This window comes from Acomys russatus, chromosome 17, assembly GCF_903995435.1.
Source record: "Acomys russatus chromosome 17, mAcoRus1.1, whole genome shotgun sequence".
In the NCBI taxonomy this organism is placed as follows: Eukaryota; Metazoa; Chordata; class Mammalia; order Rodentia; family Muridae; genus Acomys; species Acomys russatus.
Window position 1 is genome coordinate 59913071 of NC_067153.1, and position 10465 is coordinate 59923535.

A 10465-nucleotide genomic window follows, 5' to 3' on the forward strand; every position below is an offset into this window, starting at 1 on the left:
TGGCTAAAGACCAAAGGTTAGAAGTTGGTTGGTGCCTCTGGTTTCATACTAAAGGCCCCGTGAGCTAACTGTGGACAAGCAGTTAGAGATAAGGGTCTAGATCATTTTAAGGATCATCCATTATTTCCCACAGTGGCATAAAAACCCAGGGAGACAGGAGGTGGCCGATCTCTCTCCGTTCTCATGGCTCCCTCAATCATGCAGTTTTAGGATATTGAAATAACTCTTGCTGCTCTTTCTATGTTTCAGTTTTAAAAACAGGTTCTCTCTTTACTGGCTGGCCTCAAACTCAAGTTCTAGTGTTAGCCTTGAACTTGTGGTGATCTGCTGCCTGTTCTCTCAGATGCTGAGTGCATCGTCACATGGGCATCCCAGTCTCATATTTAACCGTCATGCACACGCGTCTGTGGTACTTTAGATTGAGGGGCTAGCACTGTAATTTTATGGTACAACACATGTATCTATACTAGAATAATAATACGAAGAATCAATACTCCTCCGCCTCACTAATCCTCTCTCCTCCTCCTCCTCGATCCTGAAATAGGACCAGGTGCAAAACTGGGCTTTGGGCTTCATTCCTGTGACTAGCTGCAGGACCTCTGGTGGAAGCTGCCCCTCAATCAGATCCGGGGCCACCGCCACAGTGGCTCTCCATATGCTAATCTAGGTAAGGTTCTGGGTTTGGGGTTTCTTTACACGCCAAGTCCCTGTGCTGTGAGAACGGCTTTGGCTATAGGCGTGCTGTCCTCCTCCTGCACAGACTGATCTGTAAGTTCTGAGTGAGCTTTCCCCGGCGTCTCTGGGGTACAGAGGAGTACGTCCCTATCCCCGAGTTGTCACCGCTGTCCTCTGTCGCACTCTACCGGCGTCTAGGTGCGCTGCAGCTTCCGGCGGGAGGGACGCACAAAGCTCAGAGCGCAGGCGCAAGCGCTCGTGCCCTCCTCCCCCCGCCCCCGCCCCGCCCCCCCCGTCCTCCGGCCGCTTGCCATTCTGCGCCTGCGCACGGCGGAAAGAGTAGGGGACGTCTCTGGAGCCGGCAGGTGGAAGGAGGAGTAGTCTGGAGAGTAACTGCCAGGAGTTGGTGCGCCACAGGTTCGTGGGGGGGCGCCCGCGTTCCCTCGGCCTTAGAGGCTTTACTGTGTCCAGATCGAGGCTTTTTGCGGAGCCTGCTTTCTCGGCTGGGAGTGGAGGAGGATGGGAATCGCGGAGGCCTTTTATTAATTTGGTGCCTGTCGTTTGTTTGCCCCGAGTTGCAGCCCTGTTTGCCCTTCAGAGTTTGCCAACAGTGGGGAAGAAGCGGCGAAGGGGGACTCCGGGGGTGGGGGCGATGAGCGCGGAGCTGGAGTTTCCCGGGGCAGAGAGAGGGAGGGCGCCTGATCCATCGAGGGCAGTCCCATTCCCTAGCTACGTGGGGGGTGGGGGGCGGGGAGGGGGCGGGGAGACGACGATTCATGACACAGGACACTGCTGCAAAATGAGGGGCTCCGGTAGGACTTGTGCCTCACAATTAGGACAGCAACTTATCACTCAGTATTTTGCCACTTCTTGTAGAAGTGATTTTTTTTCCCTCTGTAGTAGCCCCATATGGACTCTAACGAACGCTCACCACCCCGACCACCCCCATCCCCCATGTAGGAGATGACACATGGGGTCTCAACATTCCACCTCCGTTCACACGTTTTGTCAACGAAAGGAGGATGACAACCCAGAGGACTTGCTGGCTGAGAGAGAGCAGGAGGAAGCCATTGCTCAGTTCCCCTATGTGGAATTCACTGGGAGAAATAGCATCACCTGTCACACCTGCCAAGGAGCAGGCTACATCCCAGCAGGTGAGACACTGTCTCGGCTCTCCTTGTGGAAGGCGCTCTGGTCTCCCTCCCGCTCCAGCCAGCGGGGCTGACGCTGACATTGGAAACTTGGGCAGACTGTAGGCTTCTTTTGATCTTACATTTGGGACACTTTTCTTCATTTCTACTTTTTCATTACTGCCTTAGTTTCTTTTTCTGGGTGCTTGTGCTAAAATACGTTGACAAAACCAATTTAGCGGACAGAAGGGTTTATTCTGGTTCACGGCTCCAGGCCATAATCCATCACTGAGGGCAAGTCAGGATAGCAGGGACTTAAGATTGCCCGCATCACATTATAGGAAAGGACGAGGAAAGCCTGGTCTCAAGTTTTTCCCTTTCCCTTTTCCTTCAAAGACCCAGCCTATGAAACGGGTGCCACCCACATGCCACCCCACATTTAGGGGCACAGGGTGGGGTGGGTGGATGGGGGAGCGTGTCTTCTTACTTGAGTTAACCCAGTTAAGAAAATCACTCACAGACATGCCCCGGGGGCCAACCTGATCTAATTAGACAGCACCTCATTGACGGCGGTTGTAGGCTCCTAACACTAATATTCACTACTGTCCCAGCCCCTCTCTAGGCTGGAGTGTTGGTTTCTCTGCTGTGGGATTTGCTGACAAGGATAGTTCTCTATTGCTCATAAGGACAGCGCTGTGGAGGGACTATCCTGGAAGCATCTTTCCAGAGAGAGAGAGGGGCGGGAGGGGGGGGGGGGTGCGAGGGGGGACCAGTGAGTGAATCAGTAGTAAAGGTCAGCTGAGTGCTGTCAGGGGGTGTGGCTAAAGGTCAGCTGAGTGCTGTCAGGGGGTGTGGCTAAAGGTCAGCTGAGTGCTGTCAGGGGGTGTGGCCAGAGGCACAGGCTCAGGATTGCAGCCTAGATTACCTCTAGGAACAGCTATTACTAAATTGACCCTGGGGAGTCGGGGAGGAGTCCCTGGAAGCCCGGCATGGTGGCAGCACACCTTTTAATTCCAGCACCAGGCAGATCGCTGTGAGTTCGAGGCCAGCCTGGTCTACAAAGGGAGTCCAGGACAGCCAGGGCTACACAGAGAAACCCTGTCTTGAAAAATCAAAAAAGAAAAAAGAAAAAAAAAAAAAAAAAAAAAAAAAAAAAGAACGCTGGGCACCACGGACTCCAAAGCTCCAAAGGAAAAGCAAGGAAACAGTGAGTGGCTTAGAAATGCTCTGACTGGCAGAGTAGGCAAGAGGGTCTCCAACTTCAGCGCCCTGACAGCACTGGTACAAGTTTTATAATCTGTGACATTCTCTATAAGCTATCTGTTCCTTTTCCTCAATTCCTTTTTCCTTTTTCTATTTCTACATTTACCTGTTCTTCTTCTCATTTCAACCAACAAACTCTGCCTTTTAGCATCTAGCCCGGATGAACCTTGCTGTGGCAGTGTGCAGTGGGGCAGGCCGAGATGGGCCTGAGGGGTTTACAGAGTCTTTGCCTGCTTTTCTAGAGCAAGTCAATGAGTTGGTGGCCTTGATCCCGCACAGTGACCAGAGACTGCGTCCTCAGAGAACGTGAGTGGCCACTCTCGTCTGTGAACCCCCGTCTGCCCTTGACTCCCTTTTATGAAAGAATGGCAGTTAGCTATTGGAGAAAGATGCTGTTGTGGCTGATCCATTTCCTTTATCTATGTATTTATTATTATTACTTTTTTCTTTTTCTTTTCTTTCTTTCTCTCTCTCTCTCTCTTTTTTTTTTTTTTTTTTTTTTTTTTTTTTTTTTTTTTTGTATGATGCTGAGACTTGAGCCCAGGCCCTCTTGTATTCTAGACAAGCTTCTCCTCCACTGAGCCAGCCCTAGGACAGGGGCGTGAAATGTCCTGTCCGTGTTACAGTCTGGGCAAAGAAACTTGAAGCTAGAACTGTCCTGAGGGTCGGTCAGGTGGAAAGATAGGATTGGAGAGGTTGGAGAAACAGGACGTCCCGGGCGATGAGCCAATGGTTAGGAATAAAGGATAGTTTCTCTTTTGAGGGTAACCGCTGTTCCGATGGGTTGCAAGTCTTTCCTCGCTCTGTTTGCGTCTCGCCTCGTCCGTGCTTCCTGGTTCTTCATGCCCTCTGTTCACTCCTGAGTTCTGCAGTAATCTTGACCATTTAGGCTTCCACGTCTGACTGCCCCACATGGCTCTGTGCTGTCATTTGCAGTAAACAGTATGTCCTCCTGTCTGTCCTGCTCTGTCTCCTGGCGTCTGGCTTGGGGTTCTTCTTTCTGTTCCCACACTCAGTCCTCGTGGACGATAACGGCGTCAAAGTGGCGAGAGTCACATTCAACGAACAGGACTCCCTCGTGATCCTCGATGTCACGGTAAGACGGAGAGCCTCCCTCCCTGGCCCCTGCACTCGCCAGCCTTGGACCAGGACCCCTAACGCCCACTTCCGCCCTTGCCCCATTCCAGGCCACCCTGAAAATCAGGAACTCCAACTTCTATTCTGTGGCGGTGACCAACCTGCTCAGCCAGGTTCAGTACATGAGGGCCGTGGTTGGCACCTACACGACCGCTAATGTCTCGTTCATTCCCCCGCGAGTGAGCACCTGGTACGTTGTTCTTGCAGGGCCTCTGCGTATGTGGTAAGGAGGGACTGGGTGCCACCCGCGTGGGGCGGGCGTCCCTCCTCTCACCTCCCCCTAGGCGGAACTCTGTAGTTAGTAACGTTTGAGCACCTGGACAGTGAAAGAACTGGTAGGAAAAAGATAGTGACCATGTCAAGGAGGGGTGGGAATACAGCCTGAAGCCCAGAAGCCTCCACAGGCAGGCGCCCAGGCTGTTTTAGGAAGGTGCTTTCTATGTGACGGAAGACCGGTCCAGCACCTGAGGGTTCTTAGATAATGCTGTTACGTCAAGCTGAAGCGCGCCTATCGCAGACTGATGCCGGGTCTTGTTTTATTTTCAGGTGAATTTTACGGTGAAGGCTGAGGTGGGAGGACCGTCTTCCTATGTGTAGTAAGGACAGAGTTCTCTGTACTGTGCTGTCTGCCTGGAGAGATTCAGAGTCCTCCTCGGTTGACTGTGTCCCTGGCTCTGCCGTAAGCCCCAGATTCGGCCTGTGGACTCCCTAGCTTTGGCTTTCTCCGGGGCGGGGGTGGGGGTGCGGTGTGGAGGAGATGACATCTGGCATGTGACTGAAGTGCTGGGATTTTTAAAGAAGACACAAGCCACTAGAAACATTAGCAAGCACTAGCAAGTACATGTGTATTGGCTTTGAGAAGCAAGGAGCGCGATGTGGGGGGTTGTTGAAAATGATACTTTGGGGGGGGGGCTCAGAACCAGTGGTCCTTGGCAGTACTTTGGTAGGCATGGGGAAGAGAAGGTACCCCACCTAGTTTGACAGTGTAACCCAATACCACCCTGCGGATTCTCCTGGGAGACTGGGCCGTTTCTTGTTCTGCTTGCATTTGGACCACGTGACCAGTGTCCGTGTTTGCGGTCCACAGCTTCTCTACTGCAACGATCCCTGCCATCCTGGTGCACAACATCATTATCTTCATGAGGTATGTCCTCTGGCCTCTCACCCGCCCCAGCCTTTTGCTATGAGCCTGGGCCACGTGTGTGCTTCCCGCACTGGCTGGTGGCTAAAAGGAGACCCCCTCACCCACCTTGCAGCATGCATAGCCTTGGTGCAGCTAGGTTCCTAGTGAATAGTTAAACATAATGTCCGGCGGGGGGTGGGGTGGGTGGGTGGGTGGGTAGGAAAGGGGGCACTGGAGAGATGGCTCAGCAGTTAAGAGTGCTCCTTGCTCTTCCAGAGAGCCCAGGCTTGATTCCCAGCACTCACGTGGCAGCTCACATGTCTGTAACTCCAGATCCAGGGGATGCGATGTGTCCTTCTGGCCTCTGTGGGCACCTCGCATACACACAGGCACAGACACACACGCAGGCAAAACACTTTTAAAATGTAAAAAGAATGCTCTGTATGAAACGGGTCTAGTTTAACTAAACATGTGGTCCTGCCGGAGTCCTTGAGAATAAATAAACAGCCAGCTTCCGCAAGGTGTAAGTACTAATTCTTTGGCCACTTACTCTCTGGTGACACTGTTATTAGTCTTGGCACTGTGACTGTTAGATGTAAAGATGACAGACTATTACTATTGTACAGACATTTGAACTCTGAGGATTTGAGTGAGGTTTCTCAGCTTTGGCAAGGTCGACATTTTCGGCCAAACGAGTTCTTTGTTGTCACTGACTGTGCACTAGGGATGCTTGGCAAGTGGCACCTCTTGTCTCTGCTTGCTGTAGGAAGCCCTTAGCATCCTCTGCCCTACTCCCTTGTAATGACCAAAGATGCCCGGATGTTGCCAGTAGCACCCCTGTGGGTAAAACTGCTGACGCAGAAGCTCACCTCATGACGTGGCATGTTGGGATAGAAAGGTCCTCAGGGCTTCCTGGTTCTATAACCATGAAGATGGGTGCCTGGGACCCAGGTGGGTAGCACTCCCTCAGTGTGGAAGAAACTGTCCTGTTTATTTCATCTCTTTTTGATTTTTTTCTACTTGCTAGGACTTCTGTGAAGATTTCCTACATTGGCCACATATCCCAGAGCACCTTGGAGACACAACACTATGTGGATTGTGGCACGAATCCACAGCTGTCTAGAGCCTGCTCTCAGTTCTCCCAGGGTCGCACCTGTAGAAGGAAGCTTAACATCTGTCCCTCCGGCCCAGCGTCCCTCCTTCCGTGCTGCTGACCCCACGCGGTCTAAAGTGGAGGAGGGAAGTGGTTCTCTCGACCCACAGAAAGCGTCCTTCCCAGCACTTTGTGTTTTCCTGGAACCAGCAAAATCACTGCCCAGTGCCTAGTCCGTGCCTAGCATACAGTCAGCCCCCACCTACAGCTGGAAGGACCACATCCAGGCATTTTGGCTGTTCTTGAGTCGTTATACGTAGAGATGAACCAGGGTTCTAGGTTTTCGGACCAGAGTTACATGAGGGTAGGATGCTAGTGTGTCTGCGGATGTGCAGTGCCAGTGTGCACAGGAGCACCAAGGGGAGGAGCGTCCAGAATGTCTGTGAGGAGCCTGCGGTGGCTGCATTTGTTTCGGAGTTCCCTAATACCCAGCAGCTTTTTCAGAAAGGTTTGGTATTTTCTTTCCCCATACAAAATTATTTACAGCCCCCCTCCACCCCTCAGGGGTCTGTCGAAGGGTTTGATGTACCTTCCATCCACTGGCTGGACATGGAGTGGGGATTTGATAGAGAAAATAAACCGTTTTGATTGATTGGCCCTGTCTCTGATTGCCTGGATGCCTTTGTAGGCACCTGTGAGAGAAACTCAGAAATGTTGCTTCCTAAGGGAGACACTGGCAAGGTGTTTGAGGGAAGGAAAGAGAATGTGCCCCACTGTGTGCCGCTCCCTCCCCCAGCACCTCCAGAGCAGCCTTGCAGGTAAGTGTGTGCCTGGCAGCAGGTAGCACCTCCAGATCAGAGCACACAGTGCCTCTGGAGGTTGGAAAGAGATGCCTGAGAAGGAATCTTCTGCTGCTTCTGGGAGGAGAGGGAACTCCTCAGGCCTAACAAGAGGTTTGAGGTTTCTTCAGCTTGTCTATTCTGACCGGAAGTGGTCAGGTCCAGAGCTCAGCTGAGACAGCCCAGTGCACGCCAGCTAAGCTAAGGAGTGAGTGACGACATGACTTCATACCACAGAAGACTGTCCCTGTCCTGGCTGCGTTTTCACTATTTGCCTAATTACCTTCACCTTTTGAATCATCAAACTAACCTATCATAGCTGGTTCGCTGATTGGATCATGATTGTGGCCGTTGCCTCGGTAGCATCTGTTGCTTGATGTTACTGGAAAAGCCAGCTGATACCAAGCAAGAGCAATTGGAGCTTTTAAACATGCACAGGTGGGCTACCAAGAAGAGACTTGATACCCTATGAGCATATACAGAGAGAAGAGGTCCCCCTCAGTCACAGTCATAGGGGAGGGGAGTAAGGGGAATATGGGAGGGAGGGAGGAATGGGAGGATACAAGGGATGGGATAACAATTGAGATGTAATATGAATAAATTAATATAATATATTTTTAAAAAACAAAACAAACAAAACAAAAAAACACGCAGAGGTGATGCTGGTCTCCCAAAGCTGTGAATCCTCACACCTATTCATATCCTTAGCTTCCTAGCTGCACTTTTGGATTCCCTGCATGGTTTAGCATGGTGTCTGCCAAGTGTGTGTGTGTTTGTGTGTGTGAACATGTATGTGCACACATGTGTTCGTGCATGTGGAGGCCACAGGCCAACCTCAGGTGGTACTGTTCCTCAGGCCCCTTCTTTGTCTTCTCACTAACTTGTTGCTCATGACGCGAGCAGGCTGGATGGCCCGCGGACCCTGGATCTGCCTGTCTCCTCCAGCACTGCTATGCCTGGTTTTTGTTATTTTTATTTTATGTGCCTGTGTATTTTGCCTGCCAGCACATGCATGTAGGTGCCGGGGAGGGTGTCCTACAACTGGAGTCACAGATGGTTGTGAGCTGCTATGTGGGCGCTGGGACTTGAAGCCACCTAGGTCCTCCAGAAGAGCAGCCAGGCGAGCCTTCTTTGCAGCCTGTTGGCTTCTGTGGGGTGAAGTGTTTGCCCTTGCAGGCCAAGCACCTTGCTTCTCTGTAGTTCTGCCTGCACTGTCCTCTCTCTTAACCTCACACTGCTGATGCCAGCCACCTGACTGAAGACCCACAACATACAGAAATCTTCATTCACTTGTTTGTCCTCACAGTCCCTAAAGTGTTGAGGACCACTATATGCATGGATTGCCAATTCTGATAGATTTTTTTTTCAGCCATAGGTAGGAATTTCTAACCATCACAAGTCATTTATGCTCATCAGGCCCCACCTAAGCCACAGTTTATGTCCAGGAGTCATTCTGCCCTTCTAGCCGCCCCCGTCCCCCCTGCTCCGCTCCCCTGCATCCCCCATGCCCCCCAAGGATCTTCCAGGTCTCTGTCAACTACCCTGGGGATTCTAGCCAGAAGTATGTACCAGACCATTAAAGGAATCTGCCTGTTTAGCAACAGTTCTGCATAAATCAGCAAGGCACAGGTGGTTTCCTCTGAGCCGAATAATCTTTTTCTTTATAAATGAAATTTTTCGTTACCTTGAAGATACCGTGTTCCTTTGGTTATTTAGAGGGGATGCTCTTGCAGGAAGTGTCCAGGGATTTGCTGAGCAACCCAGGAACTTGAAAGTAACTCTTGGCCAGAGCATGGACCACTGGCTCCTAATCCAAAGTCTTTTAATGGCTGAAGTTTCCAAAGAAAAGAATTGCAAGATGGAAAAATACCCTGATGGAGCCCTGGTTGACCTCTCTGCCCAGTCCTGCCGCGTCTGATGCATTGTTCTGTCTGGAGAGACCTCCTGCTTGCGGGGGGGTGGGGGTGGGGGCGTTGGTTGGGGGAGTGAGGGTGGAAGGGGGCAGGGTTTAGGAGGTGGGGGTGAGCTTAGGAATCCAGGTCTTAATACTAACCCCGCTTGTCTTTACCTTCCTCAATATGAACAAGAGGCCAAGCAGTGCCTTTGGCCTTTTGACCTTTGACCTTTGGTTCTCACTCCGCTCCCCCCCCCCCCCCTTTAGTCCCACTTGCTGCTCCTCTCCATTCCCTGAGAAGCAGTTGCAATTCTGTCTAGGTTTTCCTGGGACAAGTTTCACAAGCAGCCAGCCCCTGGGGAGCCTCGCCCCTCGCCATCACTAGCTCTCCATAGACGGAGGTTGCTTATTTCCCTCATGAAATAGCATAATTATGTGGAAAGGTGTGCATGGCACTGGGACTCAAACCCAGGGGCTTGCGCATGCTGGAGCAGCCCTGTGCCCAGAGCCACGCTCCCAGGACTAATCATGTGTTTATAAACACCACATAGTTTTACTTCCTCGGCAGCCATGAGCCAGCCCCAGGACTAGCGCTTCACTCGATTAATTTTATACCACAACTTGAATATTAATGCAAATAATTTCTCTAATTCTTTTTTAATTTTTATTTCCTCAAAGAAAAGATTCCAACTGTAAAGGAAGGGAGCAAGATGGGGAAAGGGTCAGAGAAAAGCATGATGCCTTGTTTATGAGGTGTACCAGGCATCTTTTGAGTTTGTTTTACAGAGTCCAGCTGACATGGGATTTCTCTCCTGCTTGCTTTACAGGTTATCATCATTGCATCCCTCTAGTGGGGAAAGGAACAGCATGCTCATGGTCTCTCTCTCTCTCTCTCTCTCTCTCTCTCTCACACACACACACACACACACACACACACACACACACACACACACCTGAGGCATTGGAAAGCCAGGGCTACCTGGCTAAGGGGAAAGGGAAGGCTTTCCATTGCTCCTGCAGAATTTGGAGAAGGTCCATAGAAGCTTTGAACACAGGTCAAGGGAAAGAAGAATGTGGACAGGCAAGGGGAGGAAGGGGTGGAGCCTGCGCTTTCCCATCTCCTTGACTCAGAAGCTTATGGGATGGCACACATAGACATCCAGATTGCTTGTGTCCGTGACCCCTGGGGATTGCTTTCCTGCCCTTGTTCTCTCTTCTCACCATGCTTTCCGCAAGGAGTGTCTCCTATCTCTCCCACCCAGCAGGATGTGTACACACACACACACACACACACACACACACACACACACA

General features: G+C 51.3%; 2 protein-coding genes across 2 annotated transcripts in view; both read left to right on the forward strand.

Annotated features, from left to right (window-relative positions):
- The first annotated feature begins 1011 nt into the window (after positions 1 to 1011).
- On the forward strand, positions 1012 to 4379 carry LOC127201609 (transmembrane protein 106C-like). Its single transcript, XM_051160284.1, has 4 exons — positions 1012 to 1092; positions 1636 to 1829; positions 3311 to 3374; positions 4005 to 4379. Exons 2-4 carry the CDS (start codon positions 1646 to 1648, stop codon positions 4360 to 4362), a joined length of 606 nt encoding a protein of 201 aa, XP_051016241.1. The 5' UTR covers positions 1012 to 1092; positions 1636 to 1645; the 3' UTR covers positions 4363 to 4379.
- The window catches only part of LOC127201610 (transmembrane protein 106C), an 83306-nt gene continuing 73857 nt past the window's right edge, over positions 1017 to 10465 (forward strand). Inside the window, exon 1 of the mRNA XM_051160286.1 lies at positions 1017 to 1092. The gene's annotated coding sequence lies outside the window, so the exon portion shown is untranslated. The remainder of the gene's footprint in view (positions 1093 to 10465) is intronic.